At 37.1% G+C, this 17,494-nt stretch overlaps 2 protein-coding genes and 2 long non-coding RNA genes across 13 annotated transcripts; 2 read left to right on the top strand and 2 right to left on the bottom strand.

Annotated features, from left to right (window-relative positions):
- Positions 1-778: 778 nt before the first annotated feature.
- LOC148717418 (uncharacterized) lies at positions 779-11,356 on the bottom strand. Of its 3 annotated transcripts, none has more exons than XR_015994534.1 (3): positions 10,650-11,356; positions 10,431-10,501; positions 779-9,496 (listed from the first exon to the last, which is right to left on the bottom strand). It is a non-coding gene; the product is annotated as an uncharacterized LOC148717418 (long non-coding RNA). The 3 variants fall into 3 exon arrangements; XR_015994532.1 differs by having other exon boundaries at positions 10,431-10,549; XR_015994533.1 differs by having other exon boundaries at positions 10,431-11,356.
- LOC111322396 (uncharacterized) lies at positions 2,308-5,365 on the top strand. The gene is made up of 4 exons (XR_015994535.1): positions 2,308-2,488; positions 2,831-2,974; positions 3,881-4,052; positions 4,859-5,365. It is a non-coding gene; the product is annotated as an uncharacterized LOC111322396 (long non-coding RNA).
- Positions 11,357-12,799: 1,443 nt separating the features above from the next.
- On the top strand, positions 12,800-15,643 carry LOC148717419 (THAP domain-containing protein 2-like). 8 transcript variants are annotated; one of them, XR_015994529.1, is made up of 4 exons: positions 12,800-13,302; positions 13,616-14,044; positions 14,616-14,764; positions 15,002-15,139. XR_015994529.1 is itself a non-coding variant. In XM_088742784.1 (4 exons), the coding sequence occupies exons 1-4, from the start codon at positions 14,388-14,390 to the stop codon at positions 15,574-15,576; spliced, it is 444 nt and encodes a 147-aa protein (XP_088598910.1). In that variant the 5' UTR covers positions 14,070-14,387; the 3' UTR covers positions 15,577-15,643. The 8 variants fall into 8 exon arrangements, 5 of the variants coding, with proteins under 5 accessions (XP_088598908.1, XP_088598907.1, XP_088598911.1 ...); XR_015994530.1 differs by adding an exon at positions 14,310-14,395 and having other exon boundaries at positions 14,616-15,138; XR_015994531.1 differs by lacking the exon at positions 14,616-14,764 and adding an exon at positions 14,310-14,395 and having other exon boundaries at positions 15,002-15,137.
- LOC148717420 (uncharacterized) lies at positions 15,449-17,358 on the bottom strand. The gene is made up of 3 exons (XM_088742786.1): positions 16,834-17,358; positions 16,501-16,743; positions 15,449-16,099 (listed from the first exon to the last, which is right to left on the bottom strand). The coding sequence occupies exons 1-3, from the start codon at positions 17,076-17,078 to the stop codon at positions 15,901-15,903; spliced, it is 687 nt and encodes a 228-aa protein (XP_088598912.1). The 5' UTR covers positions 17,079-17,358; the 3' UTR covers positions 15,449-15,900.
- Positions 17,359-17,494: the final 136 nt, after the last annotated feature.

A 17,494-nucleotide genomic window follows, 5' to 3' on the forward strand; every position in this document is an offset into this window, starting at 1 on the left:
TCTACATGTAGGAATTACAGGGGCTAGACAGATGCAAGACTACTAAAACATGGGGTTTCCATATATATGGAAGTGATTGCCAACCTCATATAAACTCATAGTCTATTGCAGGGTTCCCTCCCGCTCACCTGATCAGTACCCACATTTACATCTGGAAGAGATGACGCACTTTGACATTGAAGTATCTTGCCTGAGAACACAATGCTATGATCCCTGCTAGAGACGAAAACTGGACTGCTTAATCTAGAATCTAGTGCACCAACCATTTGGCCATCATACCTCCTCCTCTGCTCCTTTTGATTGGAGTGGAGTGAATGGGGTCAATTTCAAAGGGTGGAGTTACCTTTATAAGATGGTATTACCAATAGCGACTTAAGGCAGCCCATTAGTCAACTTGAGGTGATTTAAGCTGACTTTAGGTCCTAGAGTAAGCCTCCATATCAAATTGCACTGTGATGATTGATACCTGATACTGCACTGTTATTTTTTCAGGAAATACTGCTAGTCCATTAGGCCATTAAGTTGGACAGTCCCACAGAAATTGAAAAGCTCGCTTTGAATGAAGAACAAATAAATCAGAAAGTTAAGGAAAAGGTTGTTATGGATAGAGAAAAAATTTAAATGATAGCAATGGAAAACTTCAAGCCCTTGCAGAATTTCAGTATACTTAAAGTATACTTCAAGTATACTCTTTTGTACTTTAAAGAAATGAAGTACATTTGAAGTATACTTAATTTAGACTTCAACAAAAAATTATAAATGAAGTATATTGAGCAAATTGTGGTAAATGTACTTTATTTATACTTAAATTGGAAAAGTATACTTCAATTATACTTTTCTAAACCTTGAAATTTGCAAAAAGGTCAGCCTAGAAAATAAAGTATACTTTAAGTATACTTTTAAAACTTTTAAAATCACAGACAATCTGGCCTGCAATTCTGCAAACTTAAAATCTCTTGACATCCTTTCAGCACTGAAATTAATATAATTTATGTTATATATGTTCAAAAACTATTCCAAACAACATTTGAAATCAGTAGAACACAATTGTTGAGAAGCAACAGGAACCACATTTCTTTCAGAATGTCAGTATTTTTAAGTTTTTTCATAACTGATGCAACATATAAGCAAAAACTTATACACATGAAATGGGAAGCATGCATACTGAATTTTAGTACTCCACCCCAGCATTTCCCAAATTATGATAGGGACTAACCATTATACAGCAGGGTATCAAATAGAGGTGGTTTACAGCTGAAGTAACAAATACAATTAAATTATTTTTAAAAGCATATACAACATGCACATCTTTCTTGATGGTTTTCTGGATGAAACTTCTGATGCACCAGACATAAAGAGCAAATAACAAGAGTTATTTTTTCCGAAACCAGTGATATAAATTTGGTGCAAAGTAAGGGTATACAGTGTAATAATTTATTCCGTGACAGTATTTCAAAGAGTTGTAGCAACTACTGTAAATACATGTTTATTAAAACTATTTTGACTTCTTTTCTATTTGCACAGTACCACACTTGGAAATGACGAAGAAAATGAACCCTTACAACTTCTAACTGTGGTTAAATGAGTTCTCGTTACTAGTTAAAATAGTATGTCATCATATTAATCCTTCTCATACCTGTTAGGTAGTTTACAAACATACATACTCTGCCCACTTTTACAGTCCACCAAGATGCACAAAGCTGTGATGCTTGTGACAGGGAAGATTACATTTACTGCAATTCTCTCTCCTAACAGGAGATCGACTGTGTCGAATGGCAAACGTAATAATTAACAACATGCTGACTCCCACAGTGATAGCCGCTCCACTGTATAAGGGCACATCTGCAGATCCCCTATCTTGCTCATCAGTTTGTTCGTTACCAGCACTCACAGTCCTCAGAATCGAAAGCCGTAAGGTAATCTTCGATGCCTTCTTGTTCATCTTCTGCAAGTATTTCCGCTAGTCCCAATGGAAAAGCTGCTGCTCGGTCGCGCGTCATTATCAATTAACTCCGTGCTGCGGTCGTCCGAGGGCAAAGCAGTAGACGTCGGGTTTTGCGGCCAACGTCTCAAGGTTGTTCGAGGTATCTTTAATCCCGGTTGAGAAAGATACTGGTTGTAAGGTCCAAGCAAATTACTCTTCTTTAGCTTTTTTTGCCGAAGAAGGATCCTCAATATCGTCCGCCATTTTTTCTTCTGTCCTCCAGTCACACTCCGCTGACATCCGGTACAGTCGGCTTGAATACGGGATCTTATACTTTTCCTTCTTTGGTCACATACGGGACACGGAGTATAGTTTTGGCGGGCGAAACGAGCTCGCTCCCGAATTTTGCGTCTCGAGCCTTCTCTCGGTGATCTTGATGTCGTTGACTCCGTTGGTATTTTGCCTTTTGTATTTAGATCTTGCCTCTGTCTTATGAAACAGTGAGAGACACAAAGAAAGACGATAGAAGGAAAACAATGCCATCATTCAAGTATGGTGAAAGAAGTAAGTGAAATTGTTCTACAAAACAATTAAGTTCCAAGTTCATTTCACACACGTAAAGATGCATTCCTTTCCAGCTAAGCCTCAAATTTTATTGCATTTTAATGGTAAGTTAAATAAAGACCGATCTGTTCCATAAATTACTCAAGCGTTTTCTTAATCTGTTGCGGACTCCTTCGTGCTTTGCACTACAAAAGAAACTTACATGCGGTTCGCCCAAATGGAAAGAATCGTTAATGAAAAAACACCACATCTATATCAGGCTGTCTTTCTTGTTCTAAGAATCGAGATCACTTTAATTCGATTTTTAATTTTTGTTTATAAGAATTATATGTTTCCCCGTAGGATACTTTCTGGTGCAATTTCTTGAAGACAACGTTAAATTTATCGTCGTCGATGAAACCGAACTGCAGAGAAAGGAAGACAAAACAACTCAAGCAATGTATCTGGACAAAAAGTACTACCCTTGTGTAGTTCTCAGCGAGAGTGGTGAGTTTCTGCCATTATTTTTCGTTGATAGTTTGTTTAGCCGTTTATACTTGCCCTTACCATTCTTAACAGTAAATTTCATTTAAACGGTTACGCCAATGTAGTTGGCTGTATATCTATTTAATACATCCCTAGTCGTGTGTAAAAAATTTATAATGATTAATGCACTTATCAGCAGCCAATCCCGGGGGGGGGGGTGAGCTGCACTTATGCCAGAATCATTCACTTCACTTTATTTAGCACTTAGTCAGCTATACCTAGAAAATTGCTTGAGCTAAATCACAGTATTTCTGGATTTGAGTATTTAGTGCAATTTTTGTGAATTATTGTTCGTTAACGTGTTAATTGAATCCCCTCCATGTATATCAGTCCTGAATAAAGTAAAAGGAAAGTCTCTATATTTAACCTCAGCAGTTTTTTATAGCTTAAATAGCTAGTGGGGCTGCATGAGCAGACAATTGAAACCAATAATTCCAATTTAACACAACATTGTTAAGAATCCCAACTGGCCGGAGAGATTAAACCAGTCGACTATTTACAAGCGTGGGTGAGGATTTCAACCCAGAGCTACCGTGAAACAAATCCTGGTAGTGGTCAGGGTGGGACTTGAACCCGGGAGCAATGAATGGCGAGTCTGATGTGCTGACCACTCGGCCATGCTGCCTCCATTAGGATGCTGCCTAATGGTGTCCCTGTACCCTGAAGTTTTCCTTCCCATCTAATATTGTGTTTAACGACTCCTAGGCTGGGCTCTTAAAACAATTGCCTTGGGCTCCTAACTGTTGAAAACAGGAACCATAAAATTTTTCTTAGGCAACAGCCTTGTCAGTGGTAGGAGCATTACTCCTGGGAAAATTGATCATTCTGACATTTAAATGAAAACATACTGTATTTTGATGCTTGTAGATGATTGAACTGTCACCAGGAAGATCTGTTTACATCTATGACAGTCATCTTACAAAAGCACATACCAAAAAACGGCAACAGCCTGTTTTCTGCTAGGCTGTTTTTTCAGCGATGATGGTGATCAGAGCTTGTAGGGAGGAGTATGATACAGGCATTCTTGAGAGCATCTTGAGTAAGTATAATAAATACTTTACAATACTTAGTAAATGATAAGATGTTTACACTGCATGAGCCAGTCTTTGAAAGGGCAGCTTAATGCAGTCAATTGGGAACGAATTCTTAACATTTTGACCAAAAATTTGTTTCTAATAATTTCAGAAGCTTTTGTAGAAGTTGTCAATAAGGTGATTTGAAGTGTAAGCATTAACATACACAGAAACAGTGACATGTCAATCAATGATCAACATCTTACTGCTTTTACGTATAATACTGTATGTTGCTTAGACTACATAATGCTTTTGTTACCAATCAGCATTTACAGCTGTCCACTACAGTAGCTTGTATGAAACACAGTATAGATGAAAAGCCTTTCATAGTTTCCCTAAAATAGCTTATTGCTTATACGACTACGAAGTAAAAGTATAGAGAACTAAATTACAGCTGATGTTTTTGAAATGGGAATAGTAACCATAATAAGTTTATCTTTTTTAGGTGGTGCTTGTTACAAACTTTTCTCTTTTGTAGCATTTATCTTAAAATATGCTAAAACAAAGCCTTCTTTGTTATCCTTATTGGTTCAGGAATACTAAAAGCAGTTGCCTTAACTCCGATCACCTTTCCCATCTCAAAAATGTCCTGTGTAATACTGAAAATAGCATGGGATCAACAACATACAAGAGGTAGTGACTTACAAGAAGTTAAAAGAATAAGTTTAAGTAATCTGGAAAAGTAGCTGCCCAAAGAAATTAGTTACAGGGATCATATTTGGGTGTGTTCTTGATATAATAGGTTCTCCAAGCCTTTCTCATTGTTTTGTAGGTTACACAAGAAAGAAGTTCTCAGATATGACATCTGAAAGTGTGGTCAAAACAGCGTTAAGGAACAAAATTACCTGTCTTGATGCTAAGTAAAAAAAAGGACAGTCCAAGTTGTTGATTAAAAGAAAAAATAGCTCCTTAAAACACCTGTTGTAAAATCTGTCTTAGATACAGAAATGGATTGACAATTACAGTATTTTTAATCTTTGCAATTTACATTGGTTATAATAATTGCTAAAGGAAAGATGAGTTTATTACTTTATTTCAGTTTAAAGAAGTGTGGCCATTAAAACTGCAGATTGTTACTGTTCATGATTATATATTTCTAAACAGATTATATATATTAATATTACTTTGCAGAATTATTATCAAATTCAGTGAGTTCCAATTAACTTGAATGATCAGAGCAGAGGTGCTGTTTTATATTTTTGAAAACTTCTTTTTTTAATCAGATTTGTATTGCATAACTCACATTTATATATTAATAATAAATGTTCGGTTGATTAAACCTGTGTTTCAGTTGTTTTTACATGTATGCATTAAGTATACTTGAAGTGTACTTCCTTTAAAGTATACTTGAAGTATACTTCTTTTAAAGTATACTTTCAAGTATACTTCCTTTAGACTAGGTTTACACTAGAGGAAATTGTTCCGGATTTGTGATGAATCCGAAACGTTTTAGTACCGGATTGATTCTGCCGTTTACACGAAAGTGGACGAATCCGAAATAAAAATTTCCCAGTTTGGTCGTGTCTCCAGAGATTTTGAATCCGGAATTTAAAGTGGGAACTTTGAATCCGATAACTTTTGAATCTGGAAAGTTTTGTCGTGTAACCGCTTTTTTTCTCGAATCCGGATATTATTTCCGCCTGCAATCTTTTGAGTTTGCGGTGAAACCAAAATGGATCTGGTGCTAACATTGCTGGCGGTCTCCGGTTGCCTAATCTTGTTGCAGGTTCAGGCGATAAATTTTATCATGTGTACTGCAGTATTTCTGAAGAAACGCAAATTATTATTGCAAGGAAGTTTAACGTCAGCCACACTTAATCGCCTACGACGTAGACTGCTTGGCATCTGTCCAACTCAAATTTGCCTCAGTGGCATCTGGATCTACTCTAACCTTTTTTGGGGGAGGCATTTTCACTTTGTCGATCGAACGACGAAACAACACTGGGCTTGGTAACCATTCCATTTTGAATGTTCCCAGAGTTGTCGTTGTGTGTAAACGGTCAGGAATCCGAATATCCTTTCAGTGTAAACACCTACGGATCCAAATACTCCAAAATTAATGAATCCGGATAACTCTCCTCTGGTGTAAACCTAGTCTTAAAGTGTACTTTTAAGTATACTTTTTAGGTGGCCAAAAGTTGTGTACTTTAAGTTTACTTCAAAAATAGTATACTTTTTAAAGCATTGATCACCTATTTAAAGTATACTTTAAGTGTACTGAATTTATACAAGGGTGAATACTGCTAAACTGAATCTTAAAGATGTTCAAACCATGATGATAATTAAGGAATCAATCTTTAAATGACGTGCAAATCAAATTTGCAGTGATATTTTTCTATTTCTTACAGGAAGATAATGATAGACACTATAAGGGTTTCTTGGACACAACTTATTAACTTTCTTATTTTTTTTTTCTCGTGTGAAAAATATAACCAATTTAATTCTTCAAAAGCAAGAGGCAGATAACCAATGATTAGCTTACCAACCAAATATGCCCTGAAGTTGAAGTTGAAGTTTATTTATTTGTTTTAGCAGGTTGATTAATTTGGCAGCTGTAATAGCTGATGTGGACCTGCTGTCCTAACCCACCCATCCCACCCCAGGGAAGGACATCCATCACACAGTAATCTCGTGTGTGGGAAATTAACGTCTCCTACCCCAACCCTGCAGGAGACAGGACCTCCATTTATTCGTCCCTATCCGAGAAGACTAGAATATCTAACCATTTCTTGATGTTATAGAAAGGTAGCAAATTCTTCTCAATTATTTTAAGACCTAGAGTGTTGGTCTGAAGTGAGCTGCTCTTTAGATGCAAGGGGTGCACATGTAATAATTTGATTTATTGATGTCTCTTCATTGAGTCAAGTACAAGGGAGATTTTTCAGAGATTCCCAGTATTGTTCAGCAGTTCAAAGGAAGGCATGAAATGTCACACTCAATTTCATTTTGTAAATGGACTTGACTAAAAAAGCACTATAAAGTCATCCATATCATTGATATACTTTAAAAGAGGGTGACAGGCTCCTGTCATTAAGATTGCATCCTTTGTTTTGGGCACAAACAATTTTTTTGCAACAAAGGATACCTTGATTTGTATCAGAAAATCCAGTGCAGCTACAATTTTCCAAAATTGTCAGTGCATGCTGCTGTTTTGTTTCAGTCAAAGTGGTTAAAGTGTTGTTATTTGGGGAGAATCTTATGAGCCGTTTTGTTCATCAATCCTTGTAACTTTGAAGTTATTGATGTATTAAATAGTGATGAGCCATAATTACGTACATCTATCTTGTCTGCTAGTGTTTTAAGAGACCTTGGTTAGAGCCAAAGATTCCAGTTATTAAGCTTGCTGGCTTGTGTTTATCCTTTTTGCTTGTGGCCCTTTATTTTTAAAATGATTTTGTGCTTCTGTAATTATTTTTTTCAGGTTTGTATGGTAAATTTGCTGTTATAGCCTGAGTGCTGACTTGTATCTTTAACTCCCAAGATCTGATTATTAATTCTCCCCTCTGGCTGCTGCACATTTCCTTGTGAATTATTAATTAATGGGAATTTGGAGGTAGATCATAATAACAGAATCTACTTGGGTAGAGTAGTTTGAGAATTCTCATAACCTGTTTGCTGAACAATGTATGGACCTGATAGGGAGAAATTTTATGTTAATCACTTCTGGGAGTTAAAGGGTTAATCTTCATGCTGTACTAGAGACTGTTTCCTCGCACTTTTGTAACCTTTTTAAAACTTTCATGCTTTCTCTATTTTCCATCAAATTGTATGGGGCAAAAATAACTTGCTTTGCTGGGTATTAAAACCAATTGCTCTTCGGTAAAAATCTTGATGTTGTATCTGTGGTACTCACTTTATCAAAGTCTTTTATCTTATTACCAGCAAAAATTGATTAACTTGACAAAATCAAAGCAATTCTCCTCCATCGCAACAACTCTATACCTTCCAATATGAATCAAAGTAGCTGTTTTGAGAGATCTCCTGCTACAGCTCTGTAACAAAACTGTGACAATGCCTATAACTTTTGTATCTGATTTTAACATTGACGATGACACTTTGGCTCCTGAAAAATTTAGCAATCATGATCAAAAAATATTTGTGCCTGCAGTAACTTTTATGAATAATTTGATGATCAATTCAGTATTAAAACAGAACAACAAAAGTTTGACAAATATTTATATCCTGAAACAAAGGAGCAAAGTGGGTTGATTTGACTTCTATTAAGCAGGGATATACACCAGAAAGGCATCCAACAAAGAAACCGGTAACTTAGGCAGCAGAGACAGAAATGACTTTCAAGATCGTGCGCGTGAAGCATTTCAACCATTAAACTGCCTTCAGTTGCTGAATGGCAAAAAAGTAAATCCTTCAAAGTGTGACCAGGCTAACAATTGTGCATGGCATTGCAACATTTTTTGTTATAATTTTAGAATTACATCTTCAGAAACTATTTCCTATGATAACCAAATTATCATACATACAGGATTTGTATCATAAATTTCCTTTAAGTCGCACCATCACACCTAACTATTTCCTATGATAACCAAATTATCATACACACAGGATTTGCATCATAAATTTCCTTTAGAATGATCACACCTAGCTTCCAAAATTTTAGAGAATTTCCTGCTATTCTTCGATTCCTTATAAAGAAGTACAGTTAGTTAGTTTGACTCGGTAGTTCAGAGTGTCAAGACCAGCACTTACAAGCCCAGAACCTCTTGGTCACAGAAAAAGTAACTCCAGTGCATGTAACCTCAAGTTAGTGACCTATTTTACTGAGGATTTGCTTGCAATCACCCTTTCTTTTCATCAGTATTATTTCTTTTGTACTTTCCTGTATAAATAAATTTTATTGTGGCTATAAGTCTGTCTCGTTGTTCAAATAACAACATCAGAACCTGCCTCAGTCACAAAAGTAATGATTAATGCCATTCATAAAGGCACAATTAATTCAAGAGACAGAAGGAAAGATTTCACTCTGGAATATCAATCATAAGATTATACACAACCCTGACTTGTATTTTGATACTCTTGATTTACCTATGGAAAGTGAAAAATTGTATATTTGGAAAAAATCCTTCATGTCTGATTCATTTGATTACTCTTAGCCTAATGGTTTTCAAATGGCTAAAAGTCAGGAGATTTGGGAATACAGAGAATTTGATAAATCTCAAACACCAAAGTTTGGGAGAAAAAACCATCACCTTGAGCAAGTCAGGCATTACTTCTAAATAATAATACTTTTAAACTATTATTGTTTTCAAGAACCAATTGTCATCTCCTGTGATCTCCAATCTGGTAAAGCCTACATCACCAGAGGAAACCATCTGCTCTGGGTACCCATTACGGAGGAAATACCATGCATACCTTGTCATGTAACTCCAATTAGGATTGGCTGTTGCACAAACTACATTCAACAAACAATAAAAAAGACCATCTTTCAATTCTAACATATTATTTCATTTATATGGATATACATACAATTACTTGTATTTGATGATGAAATTTTTCCTTGTACAGATACAGAGAAGAAAGTATTTAGTCATCCAATTAATCTTCATTTGTCCTGGCCAAATAAACTTGGAGATAGTGTAAATGTATTTAACAATACATATGTAGGTAAGATTTATGAAGTGCAAATTCAATTTTATAAATCTTTAGTCACTACTCCAGTGTCTGTTTTATTAGGGTTCACCTATAGATTTTAAACCATTAAGCTTCACAATAACAGTGTAATTATGTACAGTAGAGAAGAGAGTAAACCACTTTGTTTGTTTTTTGTCATGTTTTCTTCAATGTCAGGGATTACAAACCTTTCTAATCATTAGAAAGAGAGAACGTTGAGAGGGGCAAAGTATAGTAGGCCAATTAGAGGCCCTCTAGCTCGTTTAAAGTAAATTAAGGGGTACGTCCATGGAGTAGGGCTCCGCATTTTGTCATCTCTCGTTGGCGTTAAATATTTTATTGGGAGATTTTACGCCGTTAACTAACGGTGTAATTTCCTATAGTCGGTGTCATATATATCGAGGGATTTTACGCCGTTAACTAATGGCGAAATTTCCTTCAGTCACTGTTTTATAAATAGGAGATTTTACGCCGTAAACTAACGGCGTAATTTCGTTTAGTTGGTGTTTAATTTATTGGAAGATTTTACGCCAATAGAGAAGAGAGTAAACCACTCTGGTTTTTTTTTTGTTATATTTATTGGGAAATTTTACGCCGTTAACTGACGGCATAATTTCTTTCAGTCGGTACATGTCTATTGTACGAGTTTACGCCGTTAACTTAAACGGAGTTATTTCTTTTACCCTCAAGGACGTAACAACCACAATGTTCCTTACCTGTAGTAGCAGCTCCTCTCAGCCGCTTGAAGATCCTACACTTTGGCTTCTTCATTGGAGCAAACAGCAATCTGAGAAAGTAACGCTGATTCTAGACGATTTAGATCAAGTTCTCGAGTCTAAAGATGGACAAGAGTTTGTAAATATGTTGCGAGATTTGAGGACATACTCAAAGCAAAATCTAACCTTTATTACTACCTCTAGAAAGACAGTTAATACCTCGAAGCGTGATTTCAAGATAGAACCCATTAGATTGCCCATTTTGTCTTCTTCCTAGGAATGACCTTCTGGAACAAAAGCTTTGCCAGACAAGGAAAACGGTCGATTTGTGCGGCTGCATCCCTTTGTCGCTTCTTGTCGTTGGCTCGTTGCTCTCAGAATTCAAAGAGGTGAGATTGATTGAAAGTCTTGGAAAGAATCCTTTATTTGTTCTTCAAGATAATGAACTTTCTGTCGAAAACGCCATCAAGACTTCATTTGATCTATTGAATACTACAGAACAAAAGGCGCTGTCAATCATGTCTGTCTTTCCAGGTTCTTTTGATTTTGATGCAGCTGAGGCTATAATGACAACAGGAATGGACACTGATGCTAATCCAATTGTGATAATCCGCTCACTAAGAAACAGGTCTCTTTTAGAACAACCACGTTCAAATCGATATCAAATTCATCCCCTTATCCACGCCTTTGCAAAAAGAGTTGGTCAAGCAAACTATTCCGAAACAATTCTCCATATAGAAGAACTGGCATGTAACTACTTTATCTGTCGTCTCGCTAAAAATGCCGACTTATACTGGAGCAAAGACAAATGCAAAGAATCTGTTCTGAACTTCAATGAAGACAGACACAACTTGGAGTATTTTTTGGAAGTTTACGTTGACACTATAGCTAAACTTGATAAAATCACAGAATCCTGTCGAGTACCTACGAATGTGTTTCTCTAAAATTTTTCACAAAAGTGTATGTATTTAGAGTTGTGTCTTTTACCAAGTTTTTATGTTGCCTTCCTCGAAAAGCTTTTGAAGTACTTTGAGACCGAATCTGTCCCACTACACATTGTTGAACTTTTATGTCTTCTTGGGCATGAAAAGAGGAAGGTAGGCAACCACAAACAGTATAAAAATCTTATGGAACGAGCTAAGAAAGTTTATAACAGGAATTCCACAGCTTTCAAAGAATATGGTTTAACACAAGTCCTATTCTTCATCAGTTACGCGCGCTTTCTTACGAGTACTAGAAGGCCTCAACTTTCGTCTAAAAGCTTAACTACCATGGAAGTTTAACTGCAGTTGAGCATAATTGGTGATCTCTGAGTATTAGACTGAATTCGTTTTTAGAGTCTATATTAGCGTCGATGAATGAGAAATGCCCTATTCAAGGTCTGTAATAGACTCTGAGATGATTTTGTTTCAAACTGTTTACTTTCGTGCAACTGCTGTAATGAGGTCGTCCACCCCCATAATAATGACCGTGACGGTCCAGCAATGATAGTCGATTTCCATGATGTGAGATTTGTGACTTGCTTCTATTTTGATCAGATACCTGTTCATTTCCACTAACTAATTTCAAACTATGAAAAATATCCTATACTCGTAAAGTTTTACGTTCTTAAACAAATGGGTTGTAACTTGGATCCAGTTTCAAGATATCATGTAACCGTTTTAGCTAGCCTCTACTTACTAAGTATTTTTGTTTGTGCAAAATCTAAACTTTATGATCGAGTAACAATCTGAAATGGCATCGTTCAGTATTCCTAGTATGAACGGTCTAACAAATAAACCACTTCGGTTTATTCGTATCCCCTCTATTAACTATGGTTTACTTGGGCCACGTCGTGAGAATATTTGTCGATCAGCGTGACTGCTTGAAATAAAGAAAGTTTATATTGACTGTAAAAAACAATGCGAACGTTTATCTTGCATGGAGTAATGAGCCAAAACTTCCCACAAAAAGCCCTTTACGATTCCCGCCAAGCAGATTATCTGCATTCATTTACATTTTCCTAGAAAAGCGGAAGAGATGATGAGGGACTCTTTAAATCTTTGGCAGTTTATCGCAGTGTAAAAGGTTGAAGTACGTGATACTTGGATAACAAACGTTTTGATATCGAAGACGATCGAAATTCTACATATCCTTAAAGTGTATATGACATGAAATTCTTTTTTTTGTTTTCTGCTAGTTCGATATATATAACAAACGGTTCGAGAGTTAAAAATCGTTGAAAATAATTATAAATACATAGTTTTCGTTTAAACTACGCGCTAAGTTGGCTTGAAATTTGTCCCCTCGAACGCGCGGCCAAAAGGTCACGTGAACTTTACCTGTGACGTCAGGTTGTTTGACTCAGTAGACCACTTTCATAAATGGCTGACAGGGTGGCCTCGTTCTCCAGTACAAAATTCACAAGAATACATTATCTCAAGCGAGGCCACTCGGGAAAATTTAAGTTTAAACAAAAGAATATTAATCCGGCAGCCATTTATGAAAGTGGTCTATGGCGGAAAAGAATAGGCCAGTACGGAAAGGTGGACGTTATTGTGTGGCTGGGGCGCCCAACAATAGAAGCTGTACGAATACCAGCTACACACCAGGTATTTCGATGCACCAGTTTCCTGTAAATCCAACAGTGAGAGCCCAATGGGTGAAATTCGTGCAGCGGCACCGAGTTGATTTCGGCGAACCTGTTGCCAAACATGCCTCGTTGTGTTCGGCTCACTTTGAGCAAAGTTGTTACGAGGGCAGCTTGGCATTTTCGCTGGACGGTATGACGCAGATAAAACGGAACAAAGTTCTTATCAAGGGCTCTGTTCCAACAAGACATGCAGTTCTACCAGAAGGTCCTGAAGTTCTGACAGATCGCAAAAGGCGACAGGTAAGCGTTTTCTCGTGATCTCCGATCATAAACATTAACATGTGTAAGTTTTTCTGATGTAAATAACCTATTCTTTTAAAAGCATTTATGTGTAAAATGTCCGTGTCTAATTGCGGTTTTGCCGTGCTGAAAGCAAACTGAACTGCTAAAACCTATACCTTAGTGAATCATCAACATGTTCACTGGAGTTTTGAGTATTGATTTATACAAGCTTTGTGATCGTTTCGAATCCTACACATAATCTTAGCAAAAGCAAGGGTGTCTTGTGCTCGATATATTTTATCAACCAGGATATTTTATGTTTTTGCTGCAGTTAAGGCGTGATGCCTTTGCAGACTTTCATGAGTCAGAGGCGAAGAAAAAGAAGGTTGATGAGGCCAGGGAAGAATCAATGAGTAACCTTGTAGATGATCATGATGATGATACAAATGAAGAGAATCCGTTCAACATCGCAACAGATGTGTGCATGAGCCCAACTGATGAAAGTTCTGGCAGCACCAATACCTCAACTGCTACTGTTTCTGTTATCACTCCTTTCACTTCTCCAGTTGCCTTGACCTCCACCAACAATACCTGTGCTACGCCAGTCAATACAACACCATCCCCCAACGTAACACCATTGCAAGGCAGCTCTTGTGTAGATTGTGTATATAAATCCAAATTAAAAAGTCAGAAGAAGCAAACTATACGTCTAAGGAGAATAGTAAAGGAACAGAAAAAGGAGATAAGAGAGCTCAAAAGTGTGAGTGCTAAACAAAACCTATTTATGCTTTCTTATAGCTTTGTATAATGGCGAAAGAATAGTATCCATATTGAACTTGATTCAAGTGTTCCTAGTGCTACTCACTCTCACTAGTACTGGATAATTTATTCCATCTTGTTTGTTTGTTATTATAGAAAGTAATTGGTTAGGTTCTTTTTGTAGCTATGTATATGTTGTATTACAGTGACTCCCACCTAAATATGTTGCAAACAATATTTTATCCTTTTCCTTTTACACTCTGCAGATGTAGTATTCCTGGAAGTTTTATGGCCAAAGTAGTGTTTTGTATTCCACTTTTAGCTCAAAACTGTCATTTTTGAAAATGAATGGGTATGTGACTGCTAAATGTTACACATGATCTATTGACCAGACATCATGCAACATGTCTACAATGTATGCAACTACACAAAACAGTATTTGTTATCATTTATCACATTCCCATCCCCTTAATTCCTTTCCTTGGTTCTTTCCCTTGTGTTCCAACCATTATCATACACAATCTCATTTTCAGATTTTCATGTGTTCGCTCATCTAAAGTAAAATTTTCTAGGCACATACTGGCAAGCTTGCATTTTAATGAAAACCTCAGAAGAGAAACCCAAACATCAAGCGATGGAAAAGAATACATTCGGGTGACTTATCCAAAATTTAAACTGGGAGAAGAGGTTGTTAGAGAGGTGGCATCTCCACCTAGCTATGGTAATTATTGACCATTATGATTTTAAAAGTACAGTGGCTACACTGAACTAAGTGTAGGAAATGTTATGCTCTTTTGTTAAGAGTCAGATCACTCTTTTTACCATGATAAGTACTATTGACCAGCATCTTGTGTAAAGGACTCTGCTTCACCTTGTTTCCTTATATCTGATAAAACACTGTTGCACGTTTTTCAAATGACGTCGACATTTTATATGAATTGGGCTGTGATCTTTTCAGGGTATGTTGACACACTGAAGAATCTTCTCTTCACCTTGCCAAAGGCAGAAATGAAGAAAGTAGATGAGAAGTATGCAGCAAGGGTACCAGAACCCCTCAACCAGCAGTTCCCAGACAGAGTAAATAAAGAGGATGCAGTAAAGTTTTACCAGGCAAGAAAGGCAACGAAGAAAACGTCACTATTTCCACCAGGTTAGTTTGCTTTGACTCTTCAAAGCTCATGAAGCGCAATGTTCAAATATGACATTATGTTCTACGTACCAACTGTCATGCAACCTTGTCCTCAGGGTCTATCTTCTTCCCACCCACTAGAACTGGGGAAAAGATAGACCTTGGGAACAAGTTTGCCATCATGGTAATGCACAATGTGATTGTCTCCACGGAGGATATCTTCTACATGTTTTTTCCATAGTAAAAGGATGCTAAACAAACAAACTAAAAATGCACTAACATAATTAAATAAATTTATTTATTTTACAGAAGCAGAGCAGGCGAAACTACAGATGTCTATCAGTGACAATACCTCAAGCAGCAGTCAACCCACTTCAAGACGACCTTACAATTGCTCAATATGACAAAAACCATTGCGAAGTCACAAAAGCCGTTGCAAAAAATAAAGTGACCAAACTTTTGTCACAGGAAGGTTTTCTGCGTGGTACAATTTTCCTTCTTACTTCAAATTTTCCATGCCTGCATTGCACTGTACTCATCGACTTACAATATTTGCACTGTACCTACAACAAGTTGAAATTTTAAATTTAGTCAAACTAGTGTGCATGTAGAACCTAAGCTGTTTCTGGTTCACAGTCCATACATTACCAAACAATAGAACAAGAAACAACCACCCATGAAAATCAATTTGAAAATTGTTGTTTACCGAGACAATCAGTGTAGAACAATCATGTCATAGGTTTGATTACGTGTACTATGCTAGTCTCTGTCATGAGCAGCAGCAAAACCTCTGGTATTAATTTTTGTGACTGGTATTTAGTTCTGATATTATGGTAAACACAGGCTGGTAGTGGTCTTCTGTTATCCCAGCCCATGTAGCCACAAAGCCACCTTGTGGTCCATCGGTATGCAACAGCTCTAATGAACCTAGAGTAAAAGCACAATGAAAATTATATAGGAAGGTGTGTAAGAATGCTCTACATTACTACAGGACCCTGCCTTTCACCTCCCCATGACACACACATTCAAATAAAAAATATTTATGTTTAGGAATTGATAATGAACTGCAGGGCATTTCTCAAGCTTACATTTTCCTACAAGCTACTTTACAAGCAATCTTATTAGTTCCTGTTTTATCTTAGGTCAGTGCATCAGATAAAAGTCCAAGTAAATGCAAAATCTAACTTAACTTGGTCAACTTTTATAGCTTGAGGTGCCTTAATTTACCCTGATTTATCTGAAGCTTAATGTTTTATGCCCAGCAAAGTGATTATGCTAGTTTACACATTGTATGTTTTTATTTATGTTTTTACTAAAAATGTACTGACTCGTTTTCTGACTCCACCTCGGCGACGGTAAGTCCCACCATCCTGGTTCTCAACAAGGGAGCCACTTGGAGAAGAACTGCGCGGTTCCTAATCGCATCGTAGTCCTCGTGTTGTGTGATGCATTTTATCCGTTCAATGGAACCATCAAAAACCATCTTTGCAGATGAATTTGTTACCTCTCTGCAACATCGAAACTCCAGGGAACCAACTAACGTCCCGGTATTACATTGCTTGCAGCGACACCTGAAGAAGACAGCAAAAATGAATTGTTGTCTAACAAAGATTTGCTATAAGTATATATACAAGGAATTTTAAAGGACCAGTTTTACTAACCAGGAGTCTACGTCTACAGTTCTCTCGTATCTAGCCTCCAGAGTTGACGGGGTAAGTCCATCAACATCGGTTTGTTCGCTCGAAACGCCAGTTTCTTCGTCGTTCTCGTCCGCGAGCGGCTCATCTTGATATGGAGCTATCACACCAGTGATAACTCCCCATTCCTCTTCAGAACTGTCGCTTATTCCACAATCCATACTTTCTATAGAGTCAGACGACTCAATACTCTCGGAATCGCTGGACATTTCGAAGCGTGAAACGATAGAATTGAGCGAGTAATCACAGCGTGTTACAAGGAAAACACTGAAAGTTGTTGACCTTGCCAATCATAGGATCAAACAACCTGACGTCACGAGTCCCAATTCTCGGCCCAGTCTCCGGGAGCAATTTTACACATAAATTTAGCGTGTTTCGGGCGCTAAAAATCGACCAAAAAAATTGTTTCATTCATTTTAAACTCTCAAACCGTTTATTATACACATGGAACTAGCTATCAACGAAAAAAAAAATTTCGTGTCATATACACTTTAACTTGTCATGACTGTTTTTCTTTTCCTTTGAGGTATCTTCCCTGGTTTCTCAGCTAACGTTTGATGATGGTTTGCACTTCGAGCATTACATCACATTAGCCTGCGCCATCTTCAAGGCAACCTGATACTTT

This window comes from Stylophora pistillata, chromosome 13 (genome assembly GCF_964205215.1).
Source record: "Stylophora pistillata chromosome 13, jaStyPist1.2, whole genome shotgun sequence".
Lineage (NCBI taxonomy): Eukaryota > Metazoa > Cnidaria > Anthozoa > Scleractinia > Pocilloporidae > Stylophora > Stylophora pistillata.

Coding starts and splice junctions, on each gene's coding strand:
- LOC148717420 (XM_088742786.1), bottom strand. CDS start 17,078: ATGTCCAGCGATTCCGAGAGTATTGAGTCGTCTGACTCTATAGAAAGT. Junction 16,744..16,833: donor ACTGTAGACGTAGACTCCTG/GTTAGTAAAACT, acceptor TGTCTTCTTCAG/GTGTCGCTGCAAGCAATGTA. Junction 16,100..16,500: donor GAGGTGGAGTCAGAAAACGA/GTCAGTACATTT, acceptor CTTTTACTCTAG/GTTCATTAGAGCTGTTGCAT.
- LOC148717419 (XM_088742781.1), top strand. CDS start 12,925: ATGGCGGAAAAGAATAGGCCAGTACGGAAAGGTGGACGTTATTGTGTG. Junction 13,303..13,615: donor CAGATCGCAAAAGGCGACAG/GTAAGCGTTTTC, acceptor TTTTTGCTGCAG/TTAAGGCGTGATGCCTTTGC. Junction 14,045..14,615: donor AGATAAGAGAGCTCAAAAGT/GTGAGTGCTAAA, acceptor AAAATTTTCTAG/GCACATACTGGCAAGCTTGC.